The sequence below is a fragment of the Carcharodon carcharias genome, chromosome 11, assembly GCF_017639515.1.
Source record: "Carcharodon carcharias isolate sCarCar2 chromosome 11, sCarCar2.pri, whole genome shotgun sequence".
In the NCBI taxonomy this organism is placed as follows: domain Eukaryota; kingdom Metazoa; phylum Chordata; class Chondrichthyes; order Lamniformes; family Lamnidae; genus Carcharodon; species Carcharodon carcharias.
In genome coordinates this window covers 29,202,416-29,226,282 of record NC_054477.1, presented here as the reverse complement: position 1 = coordinate 29,226,282, position 23,867 = coordinate 29,202,416, and the positions used below count along the sequence as shown (strand labels likewise).

General features: G+C 43.1%; 1 protein-coding gene across 6 annotated transcripts in view; it reads left to right on the top strand.

Moving 5' to 3' along the window:
* The window catches only part of mgat4a (alpha-1,3-mannosyl-glycoprotein 4-beta-N-acetylglucosaminyltransferase A), a 264,810-nt gene that overhangs the window by 145,325 nt on the left and 95,618 nt on the right, over window positions 1–23,867 (top strand). For all 6 annotated transcript variants that reach the window (XR_005944430.1, XM_041199181.1, XM_041199180.1 and 3 more), the window contains exons 2-6: window positions 341–508; window positions 1,893–2,033; window positions 16,439–16,572; window positions 21,580–21,626; window positions 22,471–22,584. Coding sequence is in view for 5 of the 6 variants with exons in the window: in XM_041199181.1 (XP_041055115.1) it covers window positions 341–508; window positions 1,893–2,033; window positions 16,439–16,572; window positions 21,580–21,626; window positions 22,471–22,584 (604 nt within the window). In the remaining variant the exon portion in view is untranslated. The remainder of the gene's footprint in view (window positions 1–340; window positions 509–1,892; window positions 2,034–16,438; window positions 16,573–21,579; window positions 21,627–22,470; window positions 22,585–23,867) is intronic.

Below are 23,867 nucleotides of genomic sequence, written 5' to 3'. Positions count from 1 at the left end.
CAAAATTCCTTGGGACAAGAGTGCTCAGTTTCATGGTGCTGTGGTATATATAGTCGTGCTTTATTATTGCAATCTTGACCATAGTTGCCGAGCATGGGTCAGGAGTTTACCTCATGAGAGTAATTGTGCAAACCAAGGAGGAAAAATAATAATTTGTGTATTATTAAATTTCTAAGTCACCTATACTTGAAGCTTTGATAAAAATACGTCAGCTCAATATGTAATTCTCTTTAAACATCGCCCCCTCAACACGTTAAATTCTGTAACACGAAAATGTCTTAACATAGTTTCTGTTGAGAATAATTTCATGCTAATATTTTCCCTCCCCATTTATTCACAGAAAAGCTTGTTGCCTATCAGCATGAGTTCCACGCCTTGAGGGAGCGTCTACGTGTAGCCGAGCATCGAACTTTGCAGCGTTCCTCAGAATTAAATGGTGTCCTGGAGCAATTCAAACGTATAGTGGCTGCATCAAATGGCAGCAAAGAGGCCCTGAGCAATTTTTCAGGTAATTCGTATTTGTGATTCACATATTCTTAAGGAAGGCAATGAAATATAGCAGCTGTCTCAACCCCACACAGCTTAAAATTGAAATAACATTAGCCTGATTGCAGCCATTAAAAGATCAACGGTTGAAGCCAATTAAATTAAGACGCTTCAATGTGATGCTTTTATTGAACAGTCCTAAACTGCACTCAAATGTAATTAATATTATCCTCCCTCCCAAAGTTGTCCCACACAACATATTGCTCCTGATTGAAAGGGCAAGTTGCACACCTGCTCCCAGCCCCTTTGCCAAGGCCATTCTCTGTCTGTTAGAAGTAAAGGAGTTTGAGGGCAGCCCTGGATGACACACCTGTGAGGAAGTATCTGCCTTCTGTTTGGTTTTATGCATCCCCATTCAGGTCAACTCTTCACTGTTTTGTGTGCATCTAGGGTGCACTAACATAGGCAAGTTTGTACTGACAGGATTCTAACGGCCTCCATCAGCACTAATCACTATCCGTTAGTCGCATGGTTGGCACTTTAATGAGGATAGGGTTGAAAGAACAGGAGAGAGACTTCATTGACAAGATGAGCTCAGACAGGGCTTGAGGGAATTAGGAGACAAACTAGAGAAAGATACAAGTTCAGGGCTAAGGCTAGGGGAGCCTTGGAGGTAGTTTGATTCATGGTACAGTAGCCCTGGTTCTGTCCTTTCCAGGTATTAATTTACTTTTAGAGATTGACATGCAAAACCTTTTCTCACACTGTGTCTTATAGAGAACCATATTGTTGTGTACCTTCCATTGCAAATGGCTGCAACCATTTCTGAAGTTGTGGTACCATTGATGGAATGAAAGTTTCACTGTACTATCTTGATAGTGTAAGAATGCCTCAAGGCTAAGAGTGCAAAGGTCCTCCAATGGGACATGAGAATTTAATTCACCTGTGGCTTAAACTGTCTTAACTTATTCCTGAAGAAACCATCAGTTCACCTGGCGGTTTGGCTGTAGGCTGCAGATGAAGCCTACACTAACGTGTGTGTCTGTCCACACCTTTGTAGCTCTCTCTGTCTTGTCTAGAACCTGTATAATTATTTTCTCTGCTTCAAGACACAACCATGTTGTGTATCTCCCATTGCAATTGGCTGCAATCAGTGCTCCAAATTTGTGGTACCATTGATTTAAAAAAAAAAGTAATTAGTATAATTATTAATTTATGATATTATTTAGCTTGGGACAGGAGTATTTTTGTTTTAATTTTTTATAATTGTGGATCTTGTATTTTAAACTAACATTGTGGTCATACCATAGGGTTTTACTTATCCTAACACAGGTATTGTGACCCAGCCTTGATCCCAAAACAAATTAGTTGCCTGAATGTACTCATCAATCTTACTGCATTTTCAGATGACGCCAAAAAGTTGTTGAAAGATCTGACCAACAAAAATGCCCTACAAGTGCCAAATATCTTTCATCACATGCCCCACCTACTTGACAGCGAGGAAAGCCTTCAGCCTGCTGTGCAGGTTGGCCTTGGCAGAACTGGTGGTAAGTTACTAGAAGTGGTCTTTTCTCTTGAATGGAACTGAAGGGGAAAACAAAAAAAGACTTTAAGTGATTTTGAATTAAGTTGTAAGGTATTTGTATTGTATTGTCACTAGATGGCCATTCTGCTCATTTGACAAAGTTAATCTATCATCTTTGACACTGCCTTAATGCCAGCCAGATTAACCAAGGATTACAATCCCTGGATGTGTATCCAAAAAGAGAACAATGTGACTCCAATTTATTGCAATGTTCACGAGCTGAGGTTAGTCATCCCCTGTTAATAGTTCAGTATAAATGGCTATATTACACTAGTGTGGAAGACCTTCATGATCCAGCCAAGAAATTTAATGTGCGCATTTTTTTAATTGGCCAACAAACTTGTTAACTTCTCTTTGTCGAAAACCTGTTATGAATACTTGAAATTTTGCAGTTAAGTCTCAACTGTGAATTTCCTGGGGCGCCTCACATGTAGATACACTTGTGGCCCCATGGTTATGTATCATCGTCTTTGCATCATAGGCCAGGATTTCCCGGTCGTCGAGTAGGCTCAGTGGGGGCAAGAGGGAGCAGCCGCGAAACAGAGCCCTGCCTGTGACCGGGCCTCGACCGCGATTTCCCGCTGGCTGGCCTGTTGACAGCCGGCCAGCACGAATCACGCGCTGCAGTGCTCAGCCCCGCTGGGGGTTGGGGGGGGCAGGCGGGAAGTTCGCCGGTGCACGCAGTTAAAGCTCCATGAGGCACAGAGCTGTCTCAGGGAACTGAAGGTTTTTAAAATAAAAAAAAATAAAGAATTTAAAAATGTTTATAAACATGCCCCCTCGTGTTTGGTGCTAAATTAATCCCCCTCCTGTCCGAAGCACTGGCAAGAAAATGGGGGAAATATTAAAATGCTGGAAACATGACACCCATGATACCCAGCGCCTGCAAAAAAAAAGGACAATTTCTCCCCTGCTTACCTCCTTTTAGAACTGTTCACTGTTGTGCTCTGCCTCTGAGGAAAAGTCAATACCCTCCCATTCTCCAGATGGGACCCAGCATATATCCTTAGCACCCCATCTGCAAACAAAATCTGATCATGAGATTTCTGCATCCACCCCAATATCTTTACCATCGATTCCATTTCCCCTCCTGCGCCGTTGTCTCAAGTTGCACTTGAGTGTTCGCATCCATGGCGTCCTATTCAACCCCCTAGCTAAGCTTCTGACCCCATATCTTCATCATAAAGACCACCTACCTCCGTCCCCTCACCAGCCTCTGCTCTTGCCTCAACCCATCTGCTGCAAACTGTCAACATTGTCCTTGTCACCTCCGGACTCGATGATTGCAGTGATCAGCTGGCTGGCTACCCACCTGTCACACTCTCTAAACTTGTAAACTTCAGCTCCTCCAATGCCTATAATCCTATCCTACATCAAACCCATCACCCTGCTCCGTGCTGACCTACATGAGTTCCAGTTCCCTCAGCACCTCCCATTTAAAATTCTCATCTTTGCATTTAAATCCCATTGTTGGTGGCCGTGCCCTCAGCCATCAAGGTTCCACACTCCGGAATTCCCTCCCTAAGCACTTCTGCCCCTCCTCCACTGCCTTCTCCTTTAAGGCCCTCTTTAAAAACTAGCCGACTGAGGTGTCGCTCACCTCTTCTAATATACCTGTCTTTGGTCTGGTGCCCATTTTTTTTGGCTGCATCTCTGTGAAGATGTTTTTCAATGTTAAAGGTGCAATATCAATTCAAGCTGCTCTTTTGCTACAAAAAAGGAGAATGAAAAGAAACTTGCAAGGAATATCAAAACCTTCACAACTTCTACAATTATAGATGGAAGAAGAGGCTGGTTAAGAACAATGCAGGTCCTTAAAAGCTATTGTATTATAAATGAAAATAAGGAAATGGGAGACATGTTAAATCATTATTTTGCACCAGTATTTACAGTGGAGGAAAAGGATATCATCCCAAGGAATCTAATATTGTACTGAATCAGAGAGTGGGGTGGGGGGTGCGGGCATGTGGTGGTGGTGGTGATTTTATGCAAGTAATGGGCGTCTCGGCCGCCAGTTAGAGAGCCAGTGAGATCCCTGCTTTGCCTCCTTTGGGAAGGCCTGCCAAATTATGAGGCAATCAACAGGCCATCAGCGGGCCTTCCATGGGATTAGGACCCCAGGGTGGGAAGTCCTGCTCGCCAAGAGCTGGCAGTCAATCAGTGGCTGGCAGTGCTTTTGCTCAGCAGCACCACCAGGCAGGTGATGGCTGCTGCTGAAAATACACAGAGGCCGGAGATAGGTGATAGTGGGAGTGGGTTTCGCAGGGGCTGGATCTCAGCAGACCCTCCCCCATCCTGATGCCAGGTCCCTCGATCAGGCACTGAGTGCCCTTGAACGAGGGAGCCTTCCCAGGGGACCAGAAGTGACCCACGCAGGTTTGCCTGTCATGTTTCCCACATGGCGACAGGCCATGGTTTAATACCAGCGGCAGCAGGATAAGGTCCTTAAGTGGGCATTAATTCCCAGGACCCAGGATGATTTAATCCCAGCATTTTAAAGGAAGTAAGTGGGGAACATTGCAGATGTCCTTAACTATGACTTTTCAAAGTTCTTTTGATTCATGCACAGTGCCTTATAAATTGGAAAATTGCACATTGCACTCCGCTATTTAAGAAATGTGAGAGGGGGAAAACCAGTTAGCCAAGCATCTGTTGTTAGCAAATTACTGGTGCCTATAATTAAGGATGGTGTGACTGAGCACCTTGACTATTTTCAGCTGATCAGGGAGAACCAGCATGGATTTGTAAAAACCAGGTCATGGCTGATGAACCTGACTGAATATTTGAAGAGGTAATGGGCAGGGGAATGTCAATGGATTTTAAGAGACTGTTTGTTAAATTGAAGCTCATAGGATTGAGGGCAAATCATTGACTTTGGTTAGAAGATTGGCTGAGCGGTAGGAAAGTAGAGATGGATGGGCAGGTACTCTAACTGACCGGATGTGACCAGTGGTGTTCCACAGAGATCTTCGTTGGAGCCTCAATTATAAATTGTATTTATGTACAGGATAAAGAGCCTTATGTCCAAGTTTCCTGTTAATACAAAGATAGATGCCATTGTAAAAAGTGCAGATGGAAACATAAAATTACAAAGGGATCTTAAAATATTCAGTGAATGGAGAAAACTCTGACAAATGGGTTTCAATATAGATAAGTATGGGTCATCCACTTTGGACCTGAACAAGATAGCTCAGAGGCTGTTCTAAATTGTGTAAAGCTCATGTAAATGCAGGGGGAGATGGTGGTGTAGTAGTAATGTCACTGGGCTAGTAATCGAGAGGCCCAGGCTAATGCTCTGGGGAGCATGACGGCAGCTGGTGGAATTTAAATTCATTTAATAAAGTCTGGAATATAAAGCTAGCCTCAAAGATGGTGACCATGACAGCTACCATTGGTTGCTGTAAAAACCCATTTGGTTCACTAATGTTCTTTAGGGAAAGAAGTCTGCCACCCTTACCGGTCTGGCCTACACATGTGACTCCAGACCCACAGTAATGTGGTTGACTTTTCACTGCCCACTGAATTGGCCTAGCAAGCCATTCGGTTCAAGGGCAATTAGGGATGAGCTACAAATGTTGGCCTTGCCAGCGACGCCCACATCCCATGAAAGAATATTAAAAGTAAGCCTGGGTTAAACCTCATCAGGAGTCCTATGTTCAGTTTTAGGCACCACACTGTCAGAAGGATATATTGACCCTGTATTGTAGGTTTAGTAGAACGATACTTAGGCTGCAAGGGCTAAATCATGAGGAGATGCTACTCAAACTAGGGTTGTATTCTCTCAAACTTAAAAGATTAATGGGTGATTAAATCAAAGTTTTAAAGGCATTAAGAGGAATTGATAAGATAGATAGAAAGGATTTTGTTTTTCTGGATGGGAAATCTAGGACAAGAGTACATAGCCTAAAAATTAGAGCCAGAACTTTCTGGACTGAAGTTAGGAAAATGTTTTTATATACAAAGTGTAGTAGAAGATTGGAACACTCTTTCACAAAAGCCATTTGATGCTAGATCAATTGTAAATTTTAAATCTGAAATTGGTAGATTTTCCCAAAGGTACTAAAGCAAGAGCAGGGATATGGAGTTTGGCCATTGATCAGCCATGATCTCATTAAATGCTGGAACAGGCACAAGGGGTTAAATAGCCTTCACCTGTTCCTATGTTCCTGTGCCTTGTACTTTCCACTGGACATAGCAGAATGTTTGGAATATTTAAACTCTGGCTATTTCATGTTCAGTGATTATATAGAATTGCACAGAAACAGGCCACATGGCCCAACTGGTCTGTGCCAGTGTTGATGCTTCACACTAGTCTCTTCATACTCCATCTCACCCTATCAGCCTTTCTCCCTAACATCCCTTTAAATGTATCTATGCTATTTGTCTGAACCATTTCATGTTGGTAGCCAATTCCACATATCGTGATAGCGAGTGACCGACCACTCTCTGGATAAAGAAGTTTGTCCTGAATTCCACATTGGGTTTATTAGTGATTGCCCAATATTTATGGCTTCTAGTTTTGGTACCCACCCCTGCTACTATGCGCACACAATCTGATTTGTAAAATTGCCAATATCAGCACTGCACAGAATTGAGCTTATTAAATGGTGCCACAGCTAAGGCGATGGCTGAAACAATGACTTCTTCCTAGCTTAGAAACCTGCTGCAGTTGTTCGACTACCACTGATCAACACACCATCTGTTTAGACAATCCTGCCTCACTTACAACTATCTCCTGACCTGTTCCAAACTTCAGTACTGTTTATTCCTGTTGATACTTGACAGTACAAGAGACCTTCATTATATGAAGTGTATAATGAGGCAAGGCTTGGGAACCAATCTTTGTCATACTTTTATGGAAACTCCCAAGAATGTTCCTTTGACCACACCAGCGATACTTATATAAACAGATTAACTGCAGTTATTTACTGGATTTGGATGATAATGGGGAGGTGAGAGAAAGGTACTGTGTTTTCTTTAGCCAAAGATGATATTTCTTCAAATTTTCCATAATTACTGAAAAAAGAGACATGTCAAAGCAACAGGTGGAGCCAACTGTTTCACTCTGCTGCTATGCAGAAGAAACACAAGTGGTATTCGCCACTAACAGGAAGCTGCCGTTAAGCCAAAAAGACGTTCTGCCTATCACCCAAATGAGTAATGTGGTGTATGAATTTCAGTGTCAGTGTGATGCTAGGTATGTAGGCCGTACGTCCCAGAGACTGATGGATCATATCAAACAGCATGTCCCAGCCACTGTCCACAATAGGCAGGGTACAGGCTGTACCCAACTGGCTTGTGCTTGCAAAACTCAAAACACAGTGTCCAACATTAGATGTGATTCTTCGACTGGACAACATTTGCTAAATAATCCTCAAGTGTGCTAAGCATTGCTCTGACAACCAATTTAAGATTGTCACTCGGGCTCTAGGTGTGGCACATTTGCATTTACTGGAAGCTACATATTAATACACAGGGCCCTGTTCTTTGCAGATGGAACGTGTACACACATTGCACCTGTTTCAGCTAAACAAAATAAGTGAAAAACTTTCGCTGACTGATTCCTCAGGGCAATGCCTTGACCGTTCAGTATCAAGCTGCCTGGTTTAAATTTCAAACAATGCTTTGCAGTTAACTGTCAGTCACCATCAGTGGTGCATTCCCAATCACCACTACCGATCGGAGCCCATTTGTCAACCAATCAGCATACTCTTCTCATACAGTATAAATTATTGTTTTTGCCTTATATTGGTATTCTTTCAAATGTCCTGATTGAGTGAAAAATTGCCTTGAAAGGAGCCACTGATGTAAAAATTGAGCACCGCAATCACTTTCATGGCCACTGGCAGTGGATGCCCTCCATGTCTATGTGGCGCCAAGTCCTGCAGCAACTGGCAGATGTGACCGACCAATTCCCTAGACATGCACAGTGATACAGGTTCTTGATCATCTGCAGGAATGAAAGGCATCGTCTATAGACACTATAGACTCTGGGTCTATAGACACTATAGACTCTGACTCTAGATGGGCTCCAGTCAGCCACAGCTCACTGTGGCTCTTCAGCCGCATGTGTGGGAGCCCCTTCTTCCTGAGGGTGCTGCTCCTCTCTCTGCCTAGCCAGGCACCTCAGTCACTCTCTTCTCCTTTGTCTCCACTCTCTGTAAGCCATGAGGCATACAGTTCAGTCACCAGGCTCCATGACCCTGATGTACTTCTCCTGCAGGATGAGAGAGAGAGACGCTTGGGTTAGCATGGGTGTACTAAGAACCTCTCTTGGTTAATCCTGAAGACTCCTTAACACATGACAGAGTGTGCTGGTCATCACTTGGATGGCCAGAGTTTAGTGTGCATCGTGGCTGCCCAAAACCCCATCCTCCTCCATCCCAATCCACCTGACCGATTGGCAGCAGCTTTGCCCACTGGACTACATGCTGTATTCTCAGCTCAGGTGAAGGCATTCTCCTAACCCACACTGCAAGGCTGCCCTGTTAGCTTGAACCATGGGGGAGACTGGTCCAAACCTGGGTGATAACATTGCAAAGGGCTGTGAGCGCCTCCAGTGGTGACTGCTCCATGACCAGCTTTAGCAAGGAGATTGTATAACGTGCCCAGTCATCCAACTGTTCTGCAGTCCACTCAAACGCTCATTAGTTTTCAGTCTGTGCCTGAGGGGTGAAAAGCACTGGAGCACTTGGTGGCAATTTTATGCCTCTGCATTGCTTGAGTGGGCAGATAAGCTAGAGGCCTGACTCCAATCGTGTCAATGTGGCTGTGCCTGGACTGTCTCAGCTGCAGCGGAATGGTCACTTTATATAAGGTGTCCCTAATGTGTGGCCGCTCTCCTTGCCCAACCCCACCCTGCACGTGCTTGCTCACTACTGCACTACCTTCAACCGGAGTGCAGCCCTTCTCCCGCCCCCCCCTCCCCCGCCACAACTCGCCTCAACCATAGTGCAGCCCTTGTCCTTCCCCAGTCGTCTCCACCTTGAAGTCCAACAGGCGACCCTGGTGAGCACTGCGCAACGTTATGTGCACTCACCTCCAGATTCCCCTCAACGTGCAGCCCACCAAGTGCACACTTTATACACGCTGTTGTGAAATACGTCATGCACTCGTGCTGATGTACTCGCACGATCCAGAGGAGGGATGGGGGTGTCGGGTGATGATTCCAGTGGGCTGGGCTGATAATGATATGCCGATGTATTACAGTGAGGTTCCCGATGTCCGGTAGCAGGAGAGGCGGCCCACCGTTGATGGGTGGGGCAGGCAGTTGCAAGCTGGTTTCACAACGCCGTGAAGCCAATTTTTGGCCTTCTCACTATTACGTCCACTCATGCCACCGAACACGCCCAACACCAGCGGGCACAGAAAATTCCACCCTGAGGCCCAGGCTTTCGCTCATGTGCAGAGACAGAAGGATTTCCGGCTCTGAGAACCTGACCTTTAAAAATGGCAGCCCGCAGTTCCTATTTTCGCCCTGGGGCGGGATGGGTTGGATTGGAAGTCGAGAATATTGTCCCTGTGATGAATGCGGAGGTTGCCAGGTGCAGAGGTAGGCTGGGCGGAAGGCCTGCCTCTGCTCCAGCTCTCTGTTGAATTTAATTTTAAAAATGATCAAAACAAAAAAAGTCTTCCAGCCATCACCCACCCCAACATGCCCATGCCCCATCCATGCCAACTGATGCCACCTCATACCCCACACCCACCCCCCATGGCCCCTCATATCACCTATGCCAACCCATGCCCCTCTACCCAACCCCATGGCCCTTCATACCCCTTGTGCCACTCTATGCCCCCCCATTCGTCCCCATGGTCCTTTATAGCCCCTATGCTAACTTTAGTGCCAGTTCTTTGACAGCTTTGATTGTTCCAATGAGTTTATGCACTTTTCATGTGTAATCATGTTTACTTTTAACAGTCCAAATTGGTGCCTTACCTCTCCCAAAGGTGTCCCCAGGCAATATCCAAAGGGATACCGTACCTCTCCAAAGGGATGTCCTGGCTATCCAAACAAATTCAGCAGAGTTCAACCAGCTCTTGCCTGTTCTATTCTGCACACATGGGTTTAATACTCCTGGCCTACCAAAATCCCACTTGTGTTGACACAACTGATGACTTAAATGCCCAGCTGCCTCTGTAAAGCACTCATGCACGATCCCGAGCCTGACTCTAGCCCCAACCCCTGTGAAAACAGGACAACAACAGGTTGTGTCAAAAACCTGGGCCAAAGCTTAAAGTAACGTTTAATAATTGATTAGATTACTCTTATTAGTTCAGTAGCAAACCTTTTGTTACCATATTAAATATGTATCCAGTTACATTAATTTTCATTTCCAGTCATATTGCCAAATGTGTCCTTAATTTCTGAGATGCAACTTTCTGCTCCAACATCACTGAACAGGAAAAACTATCCGCTATTCAAATTTAGGCACTCAATTTTTCATACTGCATGTTTGCTTTTTCAAACTGAATTTTGTTTCATTTAAAACCTTGGATAGACTGTGGTAGGTTAGAGTTTAAGATGCTCACTTCAAGCTAGGGCTATTTTTTTAGATGAGCCATAGTGGGGAACTGGCACTCTGATTAAATCTAGGGAGTTTCTGAAAATGGAGCAGAAATTTGTGGAGGCAACAGGTGTCTTGACCGGCAGCTGGTGAGTTGGCGAGACTTCCGCATTTCCTCTTCGGGAAGGTCCGCCTCATCTTGCGCCACTCAGGCACTTAATTGAGCAGCGTCAGGCCTTCCCCAAGATCAAGGACCCCAGGGCAGAAGTCCTGCCTGCTGAGAGCTGCTGACCAATCAGAGAGACATTGGCTGCTGTCACTACAACACACACCCGAGGTCATGGATCGAGGAAGAACCCAGGCACTGGTGAATGATGGTGGGAAGGGGGTTTTGAAGTGGGGCGTCAAGAAGGTAGGGGTGTGGCTGTCAGCTCTCCCCGAGGTCGGGTCCCTCAATCAGACACTGAGTGCCTTTGAATGAAGGGCCCTCCCCCACTCCGCAGGAGCCTGTAGGCAAACACGGTTTGCTTGTCATGCTCCCAGCAGGGACCCCTCCTGCCACCAGGTTAATATTATTGGTGGCGAGGTCCTTAATTGGACGTTATTTGACCACTTAAGGGCAAATTGGCAGGGATGGGGGCATTTGGGGCAAGGCTGTCCACAGGCCTTTCTGCCCCAGAATTAAACAGGGTGGAGGCAGAAAGATGGCAGGGCCCTCCCCCACCCAAAACTCTCTCATCCAATTAACTGCCCCTCCCTCAAATTCACCACAGGGGAGTGCACAAGATTCCACACGTTGCCTACCACACCTTACACTGAGCATGGTTTGTTGCCAACATGGGTAAACCTGCAGAATTAGAGGGTGCTACTCCAACCTAATGAGGAGGAGGCTAAAAGAACGAAACTGGCTGTGGATAAAAAGGGGGAACGTGCCAGAAATGGGGAAAATTAGCATCAATAAAAGGTAGGAGCCAAGGTGCTTTCAAAACACCAGAGATGAATATTTGAAATGTGAATTTGCCTTTCTTGCTGCTTGTGCTAACCACAAACCCGACAAATATCTGTGCGCTACATACAAGTTGCTATTATATTGTAAAGAATTCTTTGTCTCTAGGTAATGCATCTTTGAACCACTCTTTGCTAGAAAGGCCTTCCAATGCTCATTAGCATGCTTATTCCCATTAACACAGCTATAAAGCAGCAATGTTCTTGCTGTATTTGAAATGGAAGTGCTCATCAGGAGATTGCCATGGAAAAAAATTAGCAGCACAAGTCTACTGCTGAAACTGGCACCCATCCAACACTTTGATAGTCTTTCTACTTGTCTGCTTGATTATCCCGCGTGTGGCATCATTGCCCAGATTCCTGTTGAGGGCTTAATGAGAACAATGGGGCCTAAATTCAACATCGCGTGTACCCAAGCCACTGCTAAATTCAGCAGGGCCTTTTTCCAGGCAGTCAGAAGCATGTAGACCTCATTGCTCCTGAGCCTCTTCGCAAAATTGGTTAAAAGTAGTGGGAGTTTGCACTGAGAAGCAAGCAAATAATTTTGAACTCACCTTAATGTGCAGCGGGAAAGAGCAGGGGTGAATCCCGCCCAACCTCCTGCCCATATCCACATTAAGACTTGACTGCAGTTGGCCTGTGTTCGTCCCTCACCCAGTTACCTCCCTTGCCCCTGCACTCAACTATGGAGCTGAACCAGCTGAAATTTGCCAGACTCCAATCGGTAAATTGCATTGATGTTTGGTACCTGTAGCTTACCACAATGATGGTAAGATCTAAGAACCAATTTAATACAGTCCTCAGGCATCTCTGGATTGCACCTGGCTTTAGATGTTAATGAAGTTAGGCTCCAGTGGCTTCACAGTATTGACTCTTTTACATAAGAATACAAATCTGCCAACATATCTTCCAGCTGCATATGGTGTCAGGAAAATTGCTTTTCTGGAACTCACCCATAATACACCAACATCTCATAATGGATATTGACCTCATGCCTGTGCTGGAATGTTAGACATCCACAGAAGCAACAATTCACTATGCATTAAGGAGTGTGTTCAGCCAGGATCAGAGGAGCTGTTTTCATGTGGCACACTCTATGCAGTGAGATCACAACCGATGGATCAGATCAAAGCCATGCAGTCCTGCCACATCCAGTCATGAGCGGTGGTGGACAAGTAAACAGCTGACCAGAGGAGAAGGCTCCCTAAGTGTCCCCACCCTCAATGATGGTGGAGACTAGCACACCATTTTGAAAAAAAACAAGGCTGACACAACCATCTTCAGCCAGAAGTGCTGAGTGGACAATCCATCTCAGCCTCCTCCTGGCGGCACCATCACAGATGCCTGCGTTCAGACAATTTGATTCACTGCACATTATATCAAGAAATGACTGAAGGCACTGGATACAACAAAGATTCGGGGCCCTGACAACATCTCATTTGTGGTATATGCAGTATAACATGGATAAGTGTGAAGTTATCCCCTTTGGTAGGAAAAACAGAATGGCAGACTATTATTTAAATGGCAATAGATTGGGAAATGTTCATGCACAAAGGGACCTGGGTGTCCTTATACACCAGTCACTGAAAGCAGCCAGCAGTTAAGAAGGCAAATGGTGTGTCGGCCTTCATTGCAAGAGGACTTGAGTACAGGAGCAAGAATGTCTTACTGCAGCTGTACAGGGCCTTGGTGAGACCGCACCTGGAGTATCGTGTGCAGTTTTGGCCTCCTTATCCAAGAAACAATATCCTTGCCATAGAGGGAGTTCACCAGAAGGTTCACCAGACTGATTCCTGGGATGGCAGGATTGTCATATGAGGAGAAATTGGGCCGACTAGACCGGTATGCACTGGAGTTTAGAAGAATGAGAGGGGATCTCATTGAAATGTATAAAATTCTTACAGGATTGGACACACCGAACGCAGGGATTTTGGTTCCTCTTGCTGGGGGGTCTAGAACAAGGGGTCACAGTCTCAGGGTAGGGGGTAGGCCATTTTGGACTGAGGTGAGAAACTTCACTCATAGGGTGGTGAATCAGTGGAATTCTCTACCACAAAGGCTGTGGAGGCCAAGTCACTGAATATGTTTAAGAATGAAATAGATTTCTAGACTCTAAAGGCATCAAGGGGTTAGGGGAGAGAGCGGGAGTATGGTGTTGAGATAGCCGATCAGCCATGATCATATTAAATAGCAGGGCAGGCTCGAAGGGTCGAATGAACTACTCCTGCTTCTATTTACTATTTTTCTATTTTCTATGAAGACTTGAGCTCCAGAACTAGCCGAGCTGTTCCAGTGAAGTTACATCACTGGCATTTATTCAACAATGATGTACTGCAGAAACTCTCCAACACTGCTTAGACAGCGCCTTGCAAACCCAAACCGCTACCATCAAGAAGGACCAGGGCAGCAGACACATGGGAACACCACCACCTGGAAGTTCCTCTCAAGTCGTACATCATCCTGACTTGGGCCAAAATCCTGGAACTCCCTAACAGCACTGTGGGTGTACCTATACCACGCAAACTGCAGCGGTTCAAGAAGATGGCTCACCATCATCTTCTCGAGGGAAATTAGGGATGGACAATAAATGCTGGCCTAGCCAATGGCACCCACATGAATGAATAAAGAAAAATTATGTGGAAAATTATGTCCTATCCATCAAAGGCAGGACAAATCCAATCCAGCCAATTACCGCCCTATCAGTCTACTCTTGATCATCAGTAAATCAGCTTCAACATTACTATTAAGCAACATTTGCTTAGCAATAACCTGCTCACCGATGCCCAATTCGGGTACCACCAGGGCTACTCGGCTTCAGATCTCAGCACAGCCTTGATCTAAACATGGGCAAAAGAGTTGAGACCAAAGGTGAGCTAGAGTGACTACCCTTGGCATCAGGTAGCATTTGATCGAGTGCGGCGTCAAGGAACCCTAGCAAAATTGGAGTCAATAGGAATCGGGGGCAAGCTCTCATTGGCTGGGATCATACCTACCACAAAGGAAGATGGTTGTATTTGTTGGAGGTCAATCATCTCAGTCCCAGGACATCGCTGCAGGAGTTCCTCAAGGGTAGTCCTAGCCCAGTTATCTTCAGCTGCTTTATCAATGACCTTCCCTCCATCATAAAGTCAAAAGTGGGGATGTTCACTGATAGCACAGTGTTCAGTTCCATTCACAACTCCTCAGATACTGAAGCAGTCTATGCCTGTATGCAGAAAGACCTGGACCACTTTCAGGCTTGGGCTAGTAAGTAGCAAGTAGAGTTTGTGCCACACAAGTGCCAGGCAATGACCATGCCTTACAAAAGAGAATCTAACACATCTCCTTTATATCCAACGGCATTAGCATCACTGAATCTCCCACCATCAACATTCTGGGGGGGGGGTACCACTGACCAGAAACTTAACTAGACCAGCTATTTAAATACTGTGACTACAGGAACAGGTCAAAAGCTGGTTTTTCAGTGACAACTAACTTGCTTCCTAACTCCCTGAAGCCTGTTCTCCATCTATGAGGCACAAGTCAGGAGTGTATTGGAATACTCCCCACTTGCCTGGATAAGTGCAACACTCAACAACACTCAAGCTCTTGACACTATCTTGTCAGGACAGCCCACTTGATTGGCACCCCATCCATCACCTTTAGGATTCACTCCCTCCATCACTGGCACACAGTGGCAGCAGTGTGTGCCATCTTCAAGATTCAGTGCAGCAATTCACCAAGGCTCCTTCGACAGCACCTTTCAAACCTGCAACATCTACCACCTAGAAGAACTAGGACAGCACTTTTAGATGATGGAGCAGCTTTGAGGGGTGAGTCACCGCACAGATCACCCAACTTCTCTCTTCCCTGTAGCCCTGGTGTTGATATCACTGATTTGGCTAAGTTTCTGCTCAGTGGCAACACCCCAAGAAGTTGGTGGGGAACTCAGCAATGGCAGTGCTGTTTATGAAGGGGAGTGCCTTGATCTTTTTTCTGTTCAGGAATGTTATTATCTAGCACTTGCTGGCCTAAGCAGGACCTGGATAACATCAGGCTTAGGCTGTCATGGATTGCTGCGTTAGCAGATGAATCCTGAATGGAGCAGCACATTGTGGAATTGGCAGAGAACAAGCCTCACATTTTAGATAGTTTGAAATGAGCAGGATAGTGACTATGCACTAGGTGACATAAGAAGGAAAACATTGGTACAGTCTTGAATGGCCTGTTTCTGTGCTACAATATAGTCCGATTCTATAACAACAAGCAGGTGATGGTGAATATGTCAAGGTCACAACTCGATAGTTTTCCTTTTGTCACAGCCACTTTTTGATTTGCTCGATTAGCCGTTCAGTGCTGTCATAATACAACAGTGCTAAAAGCTTTGCGAACTCATGTTTAGTGACCGATGTTACACAGCTGTGAAATCTGGGTCACAGGATGGGCTAGGGGATATGTTGGTTAGAGGCTGGATGTTTGTAAATGCAGCATTCCTCACTACATTTTATGGTTATTAGCCAGCTGCTATGATCTTTAAAATGTGATATCCTGATGACCTCATCCCACTCCACTGAGTAAGTGATGGCAGTTCAAGTCATATTGTCCCCTCAAATGTTGCATTAACTTGTTTATTGCTTGTAACAGCATTTACGCAGGACAATTATTCGGGCAGCCATTTGCTATTGAATGAAGGTTTGTGTTCAGAACCGGAAGTGTAAGTGCATTGCGAGAAAAAGCACTTTTGCTTGGAGGATTTGTAATGAGGACCTAACTATATTCTGTTTTAGTGTTTCTCCCTGCAGTAAATTTCCTTTTATGATCTGCTTCAGCCTGACACAACCATTTTTGACTAATTTTCTGTATAATCTTTTACAACTAGTGTCCTTAGTTTTGGGGATTCCCACCGTGAAGAGGAAAGTGAAGTCCTATCTTGCAGAAACACTTCACTCGTTATTGGATAAGTTATCTTCTGAAGAGAAGCTCGATTGCGTTATCGTGGTCTTTATAGGAGAGGTAAGAATGCTGCCTGTTTGGCGTTAGGTTATTGTTACATTTGACTTTTTGCTTGATTTTTAAAAAAAAAACATTTTTGTATTTGTGCCTGTTTCCAATTGTGTTTGTACGCAATAGCCATTGCTGAAATAAAACCAGTTCTCCATTTTTATTTCCTCTTGTTGCAGCATCCATCCTTAAACTTCAAAAGCTCCTGACTTGCCCTGTTGCTTTCTAGGATTCCTGTATCAAAGAAATAAATATCATGTTTACTGACTTTGGGCAAATCAGCTGTTTGTCCTTGGCATACCAGCTCAATCAGCAAACCAATTGGCTTGTAATGGAATGGGAGTTGAGGCTCCTTATCCTTCAGACTTGTTCTGAGATTTATTTTATGGTTTTAAAATGCGTGACTCTGCACCTTTCTTATGTAAATTATTGTTGTTGCAGCTTCATCGACATGAAAAAAGTGAAATTTGGAAGTATTCTGATCTAACCATCTTAATGTTTCCCCTGTTCTGCAAGCAGAGTGTTACATCTTAATCCCCACTTTAAGAATCAACATCTAACTTTGAGTGTATTGTATTTTGAGCCGCAGTAAGGCAGCTTACAGTAGTGTTGTGGTTATACATAACTGACCTAGAAATCCAGAGGGCTGGACTTCATTCCCAGAAGGTGCAGTCAAGTTGTGTCGTGATAGTTTGAGAATTTGAATTTGATGTTGGTTTGTGTCTGAGGCTGTCATATTGTTGCAAAAACCCAGCTGGGTCACTAATGTTGTCTTAGTGACGGAAATGGTCAGTCCTTACTCAGTTTGGCCCATGTGCAACTCCAGCTCGGGACAACCATATATGGGCAAAAAATGCTGCCTTTGGCAATGACAGTCACATCCCCAGAATGAATTGAATTGAATTAAATTAAATGTTAAAGGGTGAATTTTGCAAAGCAAAGTTCCCAATGTATGGTCTCATTGGAAGGGAGTATGGAATTGGAAATTAGATGTGGATATTAGCAACCTTGATTAGTAGCTCATTTTGAGTACTGTGCCATTCCAAGTGCCTTGCAAAGTTTGCCCTTGTGTCTGGGTTAGATTTCTCCTGGACTTTCTCAATCGTCTCAAAATATTTATTTATTCTGGTAGAGGCTTGTTTGGAACCATTAGCAATTATTTTTCTAGTGCTTTTTTGCCCTGATGTTGATGGTATTATTAATCACCAACTAAAGAAGCTTTTAATATTTTAAAACATGCATAGCACAAAGCAGCTAAGTACGAATTGATAACTCATTGCCAACTAGCTGTGCTATCATCAGAAATGCCTTGACCTTATCTACTCCAACAACTAGATAAAATGTTTTGAGCAAGTAATAGCTTTTTGGAAGTATTTTTACAAATAGAGGCATGGGGTTGCATGCAATTTTACAAATAAATTGCATTGCTTATCACATGATTTTGGTTGTAGCTAAGACTACAGTGATTTACATTGAGTCTACACACAGAAACAAGCCATTTTGTCCAACTGGTCTCTGCTGAGGTTTATACTCTACACAAGCCTCCTCCCAGCCCCTTTCATCTAACATTATCAATATTCCCCTCAATTGCTTTCTCCCTCCTTTGCTATTTGCCTCAACTACTGTTCTTTGGATAAAGATGTTTCTTCTGAATTCTATATTGGATTTAATAGTGACCATCTTGTATTATTCTTGTGGTGGTTGTTACTTATCTTGCTTATGAATCTTTTTTGATTCTGCATTGCCTTATATTATGGTGCTCAGCAGATTAATTTGCCTCTCATCTGAATCTACCCAACATCTTTTTATGTTCCTGGTTCAAAGTTTAAATATCTTTACTCAATTCTCTTTACTGACAATACTTGGTCCCTTTTCTGTTCATTGGTGCAGGCTTTCCTTTTCCCAGGAAGTACCTCAATTCCCCAAGTACCTAAATCCTTGCTCCCCACGTCACACTTTTTAGCCTGAATGCGTCTTGTTCTAGCCTTTTATTTTTAATTCGATGATAGTTGTCATGATTACCATCACCGAGACTAGCTTTATAATTCCAGATTTGTTAACTGAATTTAAATTCCACGAGCTGCTATGGTGGGATTTGAACCTTGGCCTTGGCCTCTGGATTACTAGTCCAGTGACATTAACACCACATCCCGTGTTGCACATGGTACTGAAGTTATTTTAAAGATGGTTACCACGCAGTCCTTCTCTTCCCTGTTTTTACAAGCTCCCTGAAATTATTGTGAAACTCCCGCCAATGTCTTTGGCTCCAATGTGGATTATGATGACAACAGGTTTTGTTTTTCCTCCCACCCCCTGCATCCCTTCAGGTCATCCATCAATGAACTGAGTTCCCCTTACACCAGGGAGACATCATGCTGATTCTCCTGCCCAGATTTGCATATCATCCAGTCTACACATCTAAGAATGGATTTATATTACTGTTAATGTTGTATACTTCCTCCGATATCACTCTGACATCTGCCTGATACTGAAATCTCCTTTGTGCTGGAGGACCTCATAGTCCATCTCACTTTAATTGGCTCAATTTAAACTATCTGCTCTGGCAAGAGAGGAGTTGGCGTTTCTCATTCTCCTTGTGCACGTTCTGTACTGCTCCCTTCCCCGATGCGCAAGCCCTCTAGCAACTTCTCTTGCCTTCCACCTTTTTTTAAAAAAAATTCAGATTTGACCAGTTAACTATTAAACTGATTTTCTAGGTGTGAGATTCATTCTTTCTTCTTGACTTGAGCAGGTTTAGGAAACCCACAACATATGCTGGAGATCATAGGTACCAAATCAGTGCAATGCAAAAATATCCTGTTTTTGAATTTTGTGTTTGCTAATGGTTCTAACATGTAACTAAACCTCATTTAGCACCTACTCCATACAATACTGCTTTCTTTCTAAATCCATGCTTGGTCACTGTTCTACTTCTGTCTTCTAATGTAGAAAATTTAGTAGTATTTAAATCCACTGACTGTTTTGAACTGTTCTGAGTAGGCTTGAGGGGCTAAATGACATACTTCTGCCCCTATGTTCCTATGAAAGGGTTGTCTTATGATGATAGCCTGAGTAAATAGGGTCTATACTCTCTGGTGTTTAGGAAAATGAGAGGTGATCTCATTCAAACAAACGTTATAATGAAAGGGCTTGATAGGGTAGACAACTGCCATATTTACAACCACCTTAGTTGAGTAATTTGCTATTTTTTCAGTGCCTTTTACTCTAACTATCTCCACCCAGGACTTTACTAGTTCTGATGGCTAGATGACAGGATGTCAGCCTTGTTCCAGCTTCCATATCGTTATTCTGTCCTTGTTTGCATTTTCTTTTTTTCCTGATCAAACTGCTCCATTGCACAACATTCTGCATCACTTCCTCATCAACTCTTCTGCCAGATTGATGGTGCCAATCCTCTCACTGGAGACCTGCTGTGTCTCCACCATGACACCTAACCACCCAGCTGAGGCTGCAGTGCTTTGTACAGTGGAGGAATTGTAGGAAAGGCAGCACATGGTAAATTTCATAGGAATATTGACAGAATTTCAAAGAGAGATGGAGAAACTGGGGCGAGTGACACAAAGTAGGGAGCAGGAAAAATAGCTGGAAGGCATAGTTATCAGGGACAATGTCAGACAGAAGAAAAGATGAACAGCAAGACTCAGGCAGATCAAAATACCATTTGGAAAAGGATGACAAAATATGAGGAGACCAGTAGAGAGAGAGTTAGCTGGTAAGAATGTTCAGAATGCTAATTGTAAAGGGAGAGGAGGTGGTGAGCACAAATGAAAACCTTCAGCTACGGAGTTCAGATAGACTTACTAAACCATAAGAGCAAAGCCTTGAGCAGTTTATTAATGTTCTTTGAAACCATCAATTGTTGCAGCATTCATACAGACTCCGAGATGTGTTTTATAGACTATTCAGGGATATTTTTAAACCAGTTACCGGATGGTGCTGCATCTGCCACAGAGGGAGATCTGTATGCCAGGCAGGGAAGTGAATTCTGACATAGGTTTTCAATGTGATGGGATGAAAAATGGTTCCAAGAATGAGTTTTGTGGCTTGATGCTGATAAATACTGTGTGATTAAAGGTTTTTAACCATACCATAAAGTTTCTACAGCATACAAAGTTTGCCACCTTAAACTTAAACAGCTCTTTTCTGAATGTTGACAATAACAAATGAAGCAATTGTCCTGGAAGTGTCGTTGCTTCCAGACACTTCAAATGCCACTTGAGAATTGGTGCACAAGTGTTATATTTTTATAGATGTTCTTTTCCTTTTGGTTGAATGAAACAGTCTTAAAAATAGTTTCAGTCCTGCATCAGGAAGCAAATCACACTTCTGTAACCTGGATTTGGCCATTATACATCTTATTTATATCTCAAACAAAAACAGAATTACCTGGAAAAACTCAGCAGGTCTGGCAGCATCGGCGGAGAAGAAAAGAGTTGACGTTTCGAGTCCTCATGACCCTTTGAAGGGTCATGAGGACTCGAAACGTCAACTCTTTTCTTCTCCGCCGATGCTGCCAGACCTGCTGAGTTTTTCCAGGTAATTCTGTTTTTGTTTTGGATTTCCAGCATCCGCAGTTTTTTTGTTTTTATTTATATCTCAATTTATTTTGGAATTTTAGAGCATTCAAAACAGGTCAGATGATGGGGTTGTGCAGCTGGTTCAAGCACAGATATTTTGTCTCTTATAATGCAACAGACTGGTTCCTCCTGGTCCTTTACCATGCCAGGTGTTTCCATTCTTGCCCAGCTGTGGAAGTGGTTTCTTTAAGGGGAGCCACTTCTTGAAGGTAGAATTTTCCATACCTCATGGTGCTTGATCTAAATGGTATGTGACACTGAGAGACAGTTGTCTTCCTTTGGTACAGCGAATTTGAATATAAAGCCCATGAGGCATTGGAGATTAGAAAGGTAAATTCAATGAAGGAAATGAAGTAATAAGTATATCTTGCAAACTTGTAAGTTTCCATCACAATAGATTTTTGCTTTTTTTTCCCAACAGACTGATCTTGATCATGTTCATAGTGTCCTGGATAGCCTGGAGAAAGAGTAAGTCGAACTGGATTCCCAATGCAATACATATGTTCAGCTTGTAATCAATTATGACTGAAGTTGCTATTGAGAGCTGTTAAATTATTTAGCTGATGCATAAATGGATGGTAACTTCATCATAGTTCATATTGACATTTCTGAATATCTATTCTCTCTTTGCTTAAACAGTTGTGAAAGTACTCTGTCTTTTGTCTGTTATTAAATATAGATATGCTCGAAAGGTGTCTAAATTCAGTTGGACATGCACTGTACATCAAACATAAATTCTGTTTTGAAAAATTACTTTAGTATTCAATGTATTAATTGAATTGCTTGTGTTTTTTTTTCTGGCCAGCAACTTGGTACTTTGCAAGAGGAGAGAGGATGTCCTGGGTAGAATTCATACAGTAGATTTCATTTGAAATGACCTACCAAAAGACTATGGCCCTGCTTAAAGTGACTCCGTAACAAAATTTCTCAAATTCAACACTTGTTTTAAAATGATCTTCTGGTGATCGTGTTAGTTTCTTTATTTAAAGTGAAACTTAATGTAAAACTTTCACCTTTTGTTTGCTTTTAATATTTGCAAACATTGATCTAATGTTGAATTCACCAGCCCACTCTTAAACTGCCTGGTCAATCAATACACTGGTGGCTGGGAGCAGTTAAATCAAGGAGGTTTGGTTGGGAAATATAAGGTTTATCTTTAAATTTCTGTTGCAACAATGTGTTGGATATACTGAGTCAGTGTTGTTTCAAAACCAACTTAAATTTACTTTATCTTTTCATAACCAAAGCAACGAGAAAAAAAGTCATTGCACAAGAGCTATTTTCATTGAAACATTATTTTGGTTTGTTGCAGGTTTTCCACAGAAATCAGTTCAGGGTTAATAGAAGTCATATCACCTCCTATCGCTTACTATCCGGACTTGACAAACCTGAAGGAAACCTTTGGAGATTCAAAAGAGCGAGTCAGGTAAGCCATGCTTTGAACAGTGTAAGCAGATTCCCATCTGTCAAATAGTTGACAAGTCCCAAGTAGCCCAATGACGGAGCCTTGTTCTTCGATCAATGATTGCTTCTTCTTTGTGAAAGCCAATTAAGATTTTTGCACATGAATGTGGAAATTCGTCTGAAAATATTTTAACATAATTATAAGGTAATAACTTGTCCTGGAGAATGATGCTTCTGCTCACTCCGTTAGAGATGTTACTTTCACGCTGCACACGCAGCTTTAGTTAATATGCTTAGATATAAATGGGAATAATAGTGCTGCTTATTAATCGAATAAGTATTACATTTTCACAGTAAATATCTGCATTTGAAAAAACCAAATCAAATACAAAAGCAAAAAATGCAGATGCTGGAAATCTGAAATAAAAACAGGGAATGCTGGAAATACTCAGCATGTCGGGCAGCATCTGTGAAAGTCAATGACATTTTGATAACTGCTTGCAATTTCTGTTACTAAGCTAAACCAAATATATGTTTGCCAGGGTAGCATTCCTAGACAAATCAGATCTGTATTGTTATGGTTTTATATTTTTCTTTAAAACAACCTTGAAATTCTAGCAGCTCTGCAACTGTTCTTTTAAAATTAGGCATGTATAGTTTCTGTTGAAACATTTTGCAGAATTCTTTCAATATTAAGTGCTCAGCAACAAAGATTAAACATAGGTGTGCTAATGAAAGAAACCTTACCAACCTAACAGTGTAGATTAATTGAAACCTGAAGGCATGAAATCCAGACTGAGGAGTGTAGTTAAACTTTAAAAATCTGCTTTCGCAAAGCTGTAAATCTGTCCGTAAAGCAGTGCTCCCAAACCTTTTCCAGATGTGACCCCATTTTCATGCTTCAGACTTGGTGTGATCCCAGAGTTAATATTAGGGTGGGGATGGGCAGAGAGAGTTGTTGTGGGGCGATGCGGGAGTTCAAGCAGCAGAATTGCACAACACGAAAATGAACACCAACCATTTTACAGGCTGATTTAGTGACAGCGAGCGGGCTTCAGAGCCATCTGCAAAAAAAAAAAATTGAGCACATTTAAAGCAGCCTGGCAGCCGATACCAGGACAGTCAAATCTCAGTCTCTGCTAGTCAGCTGCCATTGCTGCCTCAGAGCGCACAACTCCAATTGCTTGTCCCACGGTCCCACTGGGTGTCACGACTCAAAAGTTTGGGAAACTTAAAGCCTACTTTTCCAGAAACTTTGAACATATTTCCTTTTTCCATTTTACTTATACAAACTGAGAGACACAA